At 41.9% G+C, this 12,119-nt stretch overlaps 1 protein-coding gene across 2 annotated transcripts in view; it reads left to right on the top strand.

Moving 5' to 3' along the window:
- The first annotated feature begins 1,560 nt into the window (after window positions 1-1,560).
- Window positions 1,561-12,119, top strand: part of DCX (doublecortin) — a 112,350-nt gene continuing 101,791 nt past the window's right edge. For both annotated transcript variants that reach the window (XM_039247427.1, XM_039247428.1), the window contains exons 1-2: window positions 1,561-1,941; window positions 11,164-11,504. In XM_039247427.1, coding sequence (XP_039103358.1) covers window positions 1,578-1,941; window positions 11,164-11,504 — 705 coding nt within the window. In that variant the 5' untranslated portion in view covers window positions 1,561-1,577. The remainder of the gene's footprint in view (window positions 1,942-11,163; window positions 11,505-12,119) is intronic.

Genomic DNA, 12,119 nt, shown 5'->3' on the forward strand with positions numbered 1-12,119 from the left:
TGAGGCTTATGTTGTGTTTGGTTTCATGATCTGATTCTTTCTTTCTTTTCTTCGCTTCACTTTTCTTTCTTTCTTTCTTTCTTTCTTTCTTTCTTTCTTTCTTTCTTTCTTTCTTTCTTTCTTCTTTCTTTCTTTCTTTCTTTCTTTCTCCCTTTCCTTTCCTTTCCTTTCCTTTCCTTTCCTTTCCTTTCCTTTCTTCCTTCATTCCTTTCTTCTTTCCTTTCCTTTCTCTTTTCTTTTCTTTTCTTCCCTCTCTCTCCCTCCACCCCCCCCCCACCCAGTTCAGCAGAAGAGGAAAAAGCAAATCTGAAAGATGACCATCTTTTGCCTGAGCTAATGCACCTGGGCAATAGACAAGTTTGGGGTGAATTGTGTGCTATGAGGGCAAAATGCCTCTTCAGCCAGGATAGAAATCCAGAACAATGAAAGGTGTGCTTGTTTCTAAAGGTCCCATATGCTTGCTTCTCAGGGACTCATTTGGGAACCTTTCAACAATTAAATTATTCCATTAAGAGGTGGGGCTGCATCGTTGGGGAGGGATCGTGCACATATTAAGAAACAAAAAGAAAGGAAGAAAGGGAAGGAAGGAAGGAAGGAAGGAAGGAAGGAAGGAAGGAAGGAAGGAAGGAAGGAAGGAAGGAAGAAAGAAAGAAAGAAAGAAAGAAAGAAAGAAAGAAAGGAAGGAAGGAAGGAAGGAAAGAAAGAAAGGAAAGAGAGAGAGAGAAAGAAAGAAGGAAAGAAAGCAAGCAAAGGACTTTGTGATCAAATGGTACTGGGGGGAGAGGGAGAAGCAGATCTGATAACGTTTTAAATAACTGATTTTTCTAACCTTTTTTTTCCCCCAGCTTATTTCTTATGAATGTCGGATAGCTGCACCAGCTCGGTGGGGAAAGGGTTTGATGAATAGCACAAAGACACTAGCTATTCCCTGGAGGCTGTCCCTTTAAAGGAGAATCCTGGTTTATTGGGGGGGGGGGAGGGGATGCACACATTAGGGTAGGAAAGAGGGTTGGGAATAAAATTAAAACATTCCCCCTAGTAGTCATTTTACTGAGGCACAAAGATTGCTTCCTAAACTGGAGATACTAACCTCAGCTAGTGCCTTCTATTCTCTTCAAGGGGATCTTGTCAGGCTATGGATTCATTTACAACTGTTAGTCATGTGGGCATGTGTGAGGAAACAGATGCCAGTTTTAATGTATTTAGCCTGAAGTTACAATTTGATAGGAGCCACTGTCAATAAGTCCCAGGATTTTAAGCAATTTCAAAATCCCTCCCTCTCTTCTGTTTGGAACTGTGCCCAAAGTGCCTCCCTCCCCATCTCCCACCCCAACCCCCCCACCACCATCACCCCCTCAGCCCCTCCTTCTTCTCTATTAAGATCAATATTCCTGCAGGTCAGGGGCAAGCAGCAGATGGGTCACAGGCTTTTTTCAAGCAGTTCTTTTCACAAGCAGCAGATTGCAGAACTGGAACTGGCTAATATTTGAATTTTTTTTTCCCCTCTCTGCCCTTCTTTCTTTGCCTCTTCTCACCCCCTTTGTCCAACACTCAGGTCTCTGAGGTTCCATCAAAATATGGAACTTGATTTTGGACATTTTGACGAAAGAGATAAGACATCCAGGAACATGCGAGGGTCAAGGATGAATGGGCTGCCCAGCCCCACTCACAGCGCCCATTGTAGCTTCTACCGAACCAGAACCTTGCAGGCACTGAGCAACGAGAAGAAAGCCAAGAAGGTACGTTTCTACCGCAATGGGGACCGCTACTTCAAGGGGATTGTGTACGCTGTGTCCTCTGACCGTTTTCGCAGCTTCGATGCTTTGCTGGCTGACCTGACTCGATCTCTGTCTGACAACATCAACCTGCCTCAGGGAGTGCGTTACATTTACACCATTGATGGATCCAGGAAAATCGGAAGCATGGATGAACTGGAGGAAGGTAATTTCAAGGGTGGTGGCTCTTTGTGGGGGGTGGCATCGTTGGTTATGGTTACATTTCTTGGAGTTCATGGAAAAAAATTAGGAAGTGTGTTTGTCAGAACACCAGGTTGTTGTCGAGACTCTCTGGTCCTATAGGCATCAACAGAGCCATTAGTCATTGCCCTTCATAGCCTTCAGTCTCTGCTGGTGTTGGAGTGTGGATGGTGGTGATAATGCCTTGTGTTTATCTGCCAGGTACAAAGGAAACTGAATTGTGTCATTTACTTGTTCATAGTCAATTCTAAGTAGCGTTATTGAGGCAGACCATGAAGTCCTTAGTGCTGTAAAATGAAGAAGGAACTTTGGTTGGGTTAACAGAAAGGTATCCAAATATCCTTTGTGCTGGTGAGAGACTGAATTGCGGCACATGGAAATATGCACCCTAAAAACAGGACTTCCTGGACATATTCATAAAGGATTATCTTTTTAGGTAAGTGGTCACTGCTCAGCTGTTGCTTCTAAAAAGCCCACTTCAGGGTGTGTCCCTAAGGCTGAGGTCATTGAGAGAAATACCATAGAAAGCTGTAGGTATGTCTGGTATTTTAATAAAGACTATTCCTATTAGAATAGGAACTGACTCATTGTACTTAAGTCCCTTTAAATCCTCTCTAGATTTTGGTTCTACAATTGGATTTTATGACTATGTTGTTGAAAACCCCAAAAAACATGGTAACCTCTCAAAAAGAAGGCATATCTCAGCTCTTACCAAAAGTTGCTCATTTATGACGCCTTTCTCTGTGGTTATTTAGAAGATCACTCTTGGGACACATTCTTAATATTTTACATTATCAAGTCAATTATATGGTGGATGCATCCCTATCTCCACTTTTTTTCTTAAATAGTTTATTGTAAAGTTGATTTCCATACAACACCCATGCTCATCCCAACAAGTGCCCGCCTCCATGCCCATCACCCCCCTTCCTCTCTCCCCCACTCCCATCAGCTCTCGGTTTGTTCTCAGCATTCAAAAGTCTCTCATGGTTTGCCTCCATCCCTCTCCCCAACTATTTTTCCCCTTCTCCTCCCCCATGGTCCTCTGTTAAGTTCTTCCTAATCCACCTATACGTGCAAACATATGGTATCTGTCCTTCTCTGCCTGACTTATTTCACTGAGCATAACACCCTCAAGGTCCATCCACGTTGCTACACATGGCCAGATTTCATTCTATCTCTGCCATGTAGTATTCCATTGTATAGATAAACCACATCTTCTTGATCCATTCATCAGTTGCATATCCCCACTTTTAAATCGCTATAACATGTAATCAATTTAACTTGAGACGGTGCTTTAAAGGACAACTTCAGGGGCACCTGTGGGCCAGTCATTTAAGCATCCGACTTCGGCTTAGGTCATGATCTCACAGTTCATGGGTTCGAGCCCCCGCTGGGTTTTGTGCTGACAGCTAGCTCAGAGCCTGGAACCTGCTTCAGATTCTGTGTCTCTCTCTCTCTCTCTCTGACCCTCCCCTGCTCTCTCCCTCTTTCTCTCAGAAATAAATAAAACATTTAAAAATTTATAAAAAACGGACAACTTCAAGAGCTAGTGATCATGCAAATGGTGCTTCCCAAACCCTCTCCTCCATCCCTCTAGCCCTACCTCCTCACACCTTCCATTCCCTGAACAAAGGTGAGTTTAGAGCAGGCAGATCTCTAGGGAAGCTAGGTTATGAAGCAGCCAACAAGGAATGAGAAACAGCACGTTAAATGACTTGGTGTGGGAGTGCCCCGCCTCTGCTTCATTGCTTCTAGCTTTCTTGTGTTCTTAGACAAAGGAGCATGAGGGCTTTCTTCACACAAGACCACGTTATTGCAAGTCGCTGCTATTTCTCAAGTCAGGTCAAGTGATTTGTGGCCAGTTACTGATAAGAGACGGTGTCCATATAGCTACTGGATCTGGGTCTCAGGGTTCAAGTCTAAGATTTTTCCACATAGCTGACCTTGAAAAACAATGCTGAGAAGGCTCAGATTATTTGATCATATGCTGAATGTCCAGGCACAGGTTAATCTGAGTTTTTTTCTGAATGTGGAAGGATTTACTATCCTAGCACGCATCTTAAAGGAGAGACAGGGCAAACTAGAAGGACTTGGCCGGATGTTGAGGGAGCTGTCCAACAGAGTAACTGATAGGCTGTGCATCTTTTGTCACTTTAAAACCTGTGACTAAGTTGAATCTGAGGGGCGATTCCGTCATAATTTTCACAAACAAAGTACCTTGAATCACCCAGTGTGTCCTCATTGCCACTATTTGTGATTTGTTACAGACCATGACAGATGCTAGGGCAGAATTATGAACCAAGGGACTTTGTATTTCGAGTAAGAATTAGAATGTTCTTGTATTAGATATAAGAAAAGTATCATGCACAGACTTCCTCCCTCCCCAGATCCATTTGCTAACATATCTTGCTCAAGGACAAACCTTTGATATTGATTTTTCTTCCTAGATGTGTGTGTGTGTGTGTGTGTTTGTGTGTGTGTTTGTGTGTATGTATGTTTTGTGATAATCTCAGTTCAATATAGATAATAAATGTAATTTTGAAGACTGCGCCTTGTCTTCTGACCCTTTTGAGTCCTGCTAGATTGGACTCCTCCCCTGGGTGCACTGGTAGTACTTCCTGGGTTATGTAGAATGTAAATAAGGCTCACTTGCATTTATTCATATATCATCTGCATCTATAAGCTGCAGTGGGCTTCAATGACCTCCCAGTCCTTATTACGGCCCATTCAGTCAAGAAAATTCTGGAGTATCACTAGGATAATCTAGAGAAATGTGGTCAGTTTTTCCATTGCCACAGAACCAGATGGAAAAGGGCACTGGAGATGAGGAAGATAAAGAAGAAAAAGGTTTTTCTCTCTTGTTTTGCCCTTTGGAACTACTCTTCTAGGAATGGAGGGCAGAAGTCCCTCACTTTGTTCACCACTGGAACAGGTTGAATGAAAAATTAAGAAAATTCATGCACATTGTTCCCCAAGAGACTTCACACTGAAAAGGTTTGGAAAGATCCCTGATGAAGAATCAGAAGCAGCAGGTTCTAGTCTTATAGGCAGAAGGTTATCACAGGAAAAGAAGTCTTTGGAATCAGATTTGTTTCCAATCCAAGATCTGCCACCTGCTACTGGTGTGACCTTGGGGAAACCATTTATATTCCCTGAGCCTCAGTTTTTCATCTGTAAAGTGGGAATAGCTGCTTTGAGGATTAAATAAGAAAATGGATAGGAAGTATTTACTATTATTCCTGGCATACAGTAACACTGAAAAACGGGTAGCGATGACTATTAAGCTGTCTTAGCTTATAGCTGATTAGCTACATGACTTATCATCAGTGTAAATAATGTTCTTTCTAAAACAGCATTTTTGAAGAAAACCACCATTTTAAGGTATAATTTATACAATGTAAAAATCACCCATTTAGGTGTACAATTCAATGATTTTTTTAATTAAAAAAATTTTTTTAAATAAGTTTTAAGTTTATTTTTGAGAGAGAGAAAGAGAGACAAAGAGAGAGGGAGAGAGAGAATCTCAAGCAGGATCCATGCTGTCATCCCAGAGCCCAATGCAGGGCTTGAACCCACAACCCTTTGAGGTCATAACCCAAGCTGAAATCAAGAGTCAGATGCTCAACCAACTGAGCTACCCAGGCACCCTTACAATTCAATGATTTTTAGAAAATTTACCAAGTAATGCAACCATAATCATAATATAATTATATATAATGTTCAGCACCCCAAACAGAAACCCTGTATCAATTAGCAGTTACTGTTCATTTCTCTCACTCTCTCCAGTCCTAGGCAACAACTTACCTACCCTTTGTCTCTACAGATTGCTTATTATGGACATTTTATATAAACTGAATCATACACCATCTAGTCTTTTGTGACTGGTTTCTTTCCCTTAGAAAAGTGTTTTCAAGGTTTATCCACATTATACTGTGTATCAACACTTTTGTCCTTTTCATTGAGGAAGAATATTCCATTGTATGTATGGACCACATCTTGTGTACCTATTGTAACATTCTTATCTGTAAAATGAGACTAGTAACACCTGCCTTCTTTACCTGTCAGGGTGGTTGTGAGGATATAACTAGATAAGAGCTATGGAAACACATCAATAAGGTAAAGCTATAAGATATTATTGTTAATGATACAAAAAAAATAATAGCAATAATGATCATGCTACTGAGGGGGTGGGACAGCCAGTGGCTCTCAAACCTGGCTGCCTTTCAGGTTCTTTCAGATATTCAGGAAAATATCAATTCCTGGATCATATCCCTGATCTACTGACCCTAGGGCTAGGGTCACAGAATCTGTTTTTAACAAATCTCCCCAGGTGATCTCTTAAACTTGAGAAATACTGGGTTAGGTGATCCCGATGGTCCCTTTCAGCTAACTACAGTGATTAGAGTTCCTGGAAGTGAAGAAGTCTTTTGTTCTGTGTGTGTATGTTTTTTCTTTGTAGATCTTAAAGGAATAATAGAGCATAGAACATACAGTTTCCAAATGGCCACTTTGTTAAATATTTAGAATAAAATAAAATGAAATAAAAAACAATTGGTATTGGTTAACAATCACTCTGGCCTGTGACACTCCTTGTCTAATGCGTCTAGTTTACTGTCTGCTGCTAGATACTGAAAGTTGCAAGGGTGACTTTTTGGATCCAAATCAGGTTATTCATCTCAGCTTTCTGACAGCTATTTGTGTACACAAAGAGTCTCAGTGAGGCCATGTAGGCTGTGGTCATATATGTGTTAGTCATATTCCCAGTGAGTCAATGAATGTGACTCTTAATTTTGTCTTGCTTTGTTCTCATTGCAAAATCATTTTCCTTCCTTTCCTGCCCGGTTCCTTCCCCACTTACTTGTTTGTGAATATCCAGATCAATCTTTGGGGTATTATTTTGAGCATTATTATGTGGACTGTGGGACAGAATATTGACAATTGGTATCGTCTTGCTGGAAAATCTAAGTTGAACAGTGACATCATTTATGATCCAGGCCCTTTGTCATAGTTCATTTGAGATGAGATGAGATGAAACCACCTTATCACTAATTTATACTTTAGCTCCTAAGCCAAGCACATTGCCAAAAAGAAGGATTTCAAGACGCCTGGGAAAGAGACACAACATTAATAGACAGGATAATACAATACAGTATCATTTAATATTTTCCTTTTTGAATGAGGAAGCTCTGGAAAAGAGGAGAAAGCCCAGGCAGAAGTGTTTTTGCACTGAGAAAATATGAGTGTATTTCATGTTTTTGAAAATGGAGCCATCCTGAAAGTGAAGGGAGGTGGACATTAGATCATATTTTTCTTTAAATTTTTAAATGTTTATTATTTTTGAGAGAAAGGGAGAGAGGGAGAGAGAGGGAGCAGGGGAGGGGCAGAGAGAAAGGAAGACACAGAATCCAAAGCAGGCTCCAGGCTCTGTGCTGTCAGCACAGAGCCTAAGGTGGGGCTCGAACTCACAAACCGTGAGATCATGACCTGAACAGAAGTCAGACACTTAACTGACTGAGCCACCCGGGTGCCCCCACATTAGATCATCTTGAGCCCACAGCTTGTTCCCTTCCTGGCCTTCCAGCTGTGCTTCCATGACTTCATTTCCTTACCTTCTTCCGCACTGAAGCAGATTGTTGGTTCCAGCAAATTTTCACCTCGCTTGGCTCTGGCTTTCTTTCTAGGCTCCCAATGGGTGGGAAATGGCCCCTGGAAGCTGTGGCAGGATGGGAACCCAGCTGTGTAAAGGTGCAACTCACTTCATCCAGCTCTAAGTGCCAGGCAGCTGGACATGCAGGAAGCACCCAGCTCTGGCAGCAGACATTGCAGATATTTGCAAAATAGAACAAGGAAGCCTTGGTCTAGAGAAGCAGCATGTCTGATGTACAAGTGGAGAGTCCTCAGTAGTCCTCAGGTGCCTATTTCTTTAAAATTTAATGACTCTCATAACGTTACCTCCTACAGCCTTTTGAGGATGGAAAAGAGAAGAAAATTCCTTCTTGTAGATCTTCAGGGCTGGAAGGAACTGAGATGTCACCTAGTGTAATACCTTCAATTTAGAGAAGGAAAAGCTGAGACTCAGAGATTAAGTGATTTGCCTGAGGTCAAACAGCTCCTAAAGGCCTGATTGGGACTGGAATTCAGGGACTGACTTCCAAAGCTACTGCCCTTGACCACCATAAATATCCTGCCCTCTGGTCAGGGATGTTTGATTACGAGGGAGGCTATGCATGTGTAGGGATGGGGGTTGGGGGGAAATCTCTGTAGTTGTCCCTCAATTTTGCTGTGAACCTAGAACTGCTTTAAAAAATATAAAGTTTTAAAAAGTGTCCTCCCCTCAGTGTGCATCAGCAGTGGCACCACGTGGCTTGGTTAACTGGATGTTAACCATGGAGCTCTTACATGTGGCTTTTTCAGCAACTGGATACCTCCTCTTCACCAGTAGGAAGCTGGTATCTTTGAGGCATGAGATGTGGGCAATAATCATATTATATACATGATTATAGCTCAGTTCCAAGATGGCTGCTGCTGCTTCTTTCTTTTTTCTTTCCTTGGGCTTTTACTCCTCTTCTTTTCATCTCCTTTTCCTCAGTTCTTTCTTCATCCTTGCTTCTTTCCCCTTTCTTTCTTGTTCTCGCTCTATTCTTTAAGACTAGGGCCTTAATGATAACAATAGCTAGAGTTTATCAGGTGTTTCCCATGCACTAGGCTCTAGGCTCAGCACTTTCTATCCATCATCTGATTTGTGCCCCATGACAACCTTATGAGGTAGGTATTGTTATTATCATTCACACTTTGCAGACAAGTAACTGAAGCTAAGGGAGGTTAGGTAACTTGCTCAAGGGCACACAGCTAGGAAGTATTGGAGGCCTTATTCTGACTGACATCACATCAGCTGCTCTTTTTCCATTACTCCATATTGGGGCCAAAAGGAGAGAGTGGAGAGACTAAAATGCACTGTTGGAAGGTGCTCAACATAGATTTGGCTGAGAGTTGGGCCCTCTGGAAAGTTCTTGGTGCCATATGATACTGTAGCTGTCTGCCATCATGTTCATTTTCATCTCGGGGTGGTTAATCATACTCATAGTTCAGAGGCTTAAGAGGTTTAAGACATGGGAGCAAAATAAGTCCAGAGTCCTAATAGGGTTACACAGCTGACTCTCCAGAGGAGACTGTAGATAAGTGAAATCATAAATATATAGCCTCACACATTTCTACACCACCAGTTGTCAGAGTTTTAAAGTACTTGACAAGTTATGGAAAACATCTGACTCAAAGGCACTAACCTCTTGGAAGGTACCTGTGAATCTGGTGGAGTGCTAAGGCAAGGGGCCATCTCTAAGGTTGTGGGGGATATTGGCTGTGAATAGATGGGGGAATTGAAAGGGCTTATTAACCCCTTTAAGTCACAAATTAAAGATCCTAGCTTCTAATCCCTTGTGTTAGGTTGGATTTGCCAGCAAGGAGGTGAGAGAAATTAGGGTTTCTTTTGACTGAGTTCTTTGACTACTCCATCCTGGGTGTGCATATGTGCACCAAGTGGGAGACAATGCCTGTATTCACTTATAAACCTTCCTTTGGTCCCCCTGTCAAGACAGAACACTAACAGCCTCTTGGACTCAGAGTAGTGTTGGAAGCCTCTTTGCATACGTTGGAAGCCACTCACCCTTCCCCTTCAAAAACACACATAAATGTCCTCAAAGGTGCCCTAGAGAATCTCACTGAATCTTCTCTCAGCACCAACTGAGAAATTTATTAATTAACATGACTTAAAGGATTTGGTGCTACAGCAAAGCAATCAATATTTGCAAAAGGAGTGAATTATCAGCCCAGTATTTCTGAATGTCCCTGCGTGGTTCTCCTGCTGAGACCAACGGAAGAAGAACCATCAGACCATACTTGTGTTTAATGCTGCCTTTGCAAGGGCTAGGGTTGACCAGCTTATTTATTTTGAGTTATCACTGATGAGTTAAGCCTGATTAACTCACACTAGTTTTCTGCAGCTCGACCTCTGGATGAACTTCGATATACCTTGAGGCTAATGTGTTTGACTCAACAAATTCAACCTTTTCCAATAATCTTTCCCACAGGCTGAGCCTACTTCTCTTTCTCTTTTCTCCAGCTTCTAGTCCCAGGTGTCTAATCCCCCCCGCCCCCCCTTGCTCCACTACCTTGCCTCTGGCCCCTGTGTTCCTTCCGCTATATTAGTCATTTCCTCTAGTCAAAGGTAAATATGAAAATTACACTAGATTCTTCCAATCCATAAATCTAGCTGCATAACGTATTCTCAAATCTCCACCTCATTACTGTGGCAGCCAAGGGTGAGTTCTGGTGAAGATAGCCTTTAATACACAGATCTAGTGTATAGCATTGGGGAAAATGAAAAGATGAGGGGTGGGTGGTAGTAATAAGGGAAAGTATTCCTCAAGCAACAGCCAGATTTGCAAACACAAGCAATGCTGTGTGTGTGTGTGTGTGTGTGTGTGCGTGTGTGTGCATGTTGTTATTCAGGCAGTTTTTCCCTTTGGACGTGGAGGTAAGCAGTAGAGCAGTATATATATTCACCACACACACACATTTCACATACCAATATTCCACTGTTTAGCCACATACTCAAGCTCAGTATGTCCTTGTGCAAAGGACAATCTAGCTTCTTGGCAAGTATGTACTATATGCCCAATGTGCAAGGATACTTGGGTCACTTTAACTTGAAAGATCTCCCTGGTTTATAATATAACCATGGAATGTGGCTATGAGTCCAGAAATAGGACAGTAACATTAAGAAATAGAAACATGTTAAAAACATTCCAGATATGCCCCTAAATATCAACAAACAGCCTAGAAATTAACATAAATATTCAATTGTAATAAAATTGTATCAAGCTTGAGAACCCTGCTTGTTAGATTATACTTAGATGTATGTGTTCATTGTCCTTAAAGCCCTCAAAATCCTTATAGGATTTTTCAACTTAGGTATGCCATTATAATGAAAAATGTTTTGCTGATGACTTGCTCTTGAACTGGAATGAGACAAATTTTTAGAGAAAGCACCCAGTTAGAAATTGCGCCTACAGTTGGCTATTATCACCATATCTCTAAAAGTCTTACTCCAAGGTCAATGTGCATTAGTTTGGTTAGACTAGTCCATGTATCTGCTATTGAACTAATCACCACTTATTTCTTCCCTTAGGGGAAAGCTATGTTTGTTCCTCAGACAACTTCTTTAAAAAGGTGGAGTACACCAAGAATGTCAATCCCAACTGGTCTGTCAATGTGAAGACATCTGCCAATATGAAAGCCCCGCAATCCCTGGCTAGCAGCAATAGTGCCCAGGCCAGAGAGAACAAGGACTTTGTGCGCCCCAAGCTGGTGACCATCATCCGCAGTGGGGTGAAGCCTCGGAAGGCTGTGCGTGTGCTTCTGAACAAGAAGACAGCCCACTCTTTTGAACAAGTTCTCACTGACATCACTGAAGCCATCAAACTAGAGACCGGGGTTGTCAAAAAACTCTACACCCTAGATGGAAAACAGGTAGGTACATTTTTTTTTCAAAGTACTTTTCTTCTCAGTTGGTCTAAATACCTGGATGACCACCCTGTACCTCAGACATCATTTGCTTGGTTGGGGGACTCTTTCTCCACCTCCCATCATCCCTACCTAATATTTCATGTCTCATTTGGAAGAAAGGTCTTTTCAGCAGACAAAGCAATGGACTAGAAATCTGAGGCTTTGAAATTCAATCTGCCTCGTCTCACTGAGTAAGATGGTCACTTAGCCTCAGCTTTCTTATCTGCTAAGTAAAAGACCTAGAACCTAGATCCTATACATTCTTATAAATATGCATTTATCTATCACATGATGCAACCTTGATCACTCAATGCATATGACGAGAAATGAGATTTGCGGGCTCATTTCTTCCTAGATAGCTTCATGTGGGTATTCAGCATCCATTCTGATGAAAAGAGGTTGAATTAGCACTTGTATTCTATGAAAGGACTAAGATACCGGGGAAACACTGAAGTCTCTGGTTCATTGTCTTTGCCTCACACTAGGCCACATTTTTCCTTTCTCCCTTTTCCATGTGACATGGCTGTCTTAATTTGGTTACACTGATGGTTTTGTGTGAGAAAGGGACTATTTCAGGAT

This window comes from Hyaena hyaena, unplaced genomic scaffold (genome assembly GCF_003009895.1).
Source record: "Hyaena hyaena isolate Hyena2069 unplaced genomic scaffold, ASM300989v1 scaffold_297, whole genome shotgun sequence".
Classification (NCBI taxonomy): domain Eukaryota; kingdom Metazoa; phylum Chordata; class Mammalia; order Carnivora; family Hyaenidae; genus Hyaena; species Hyaena hyaena.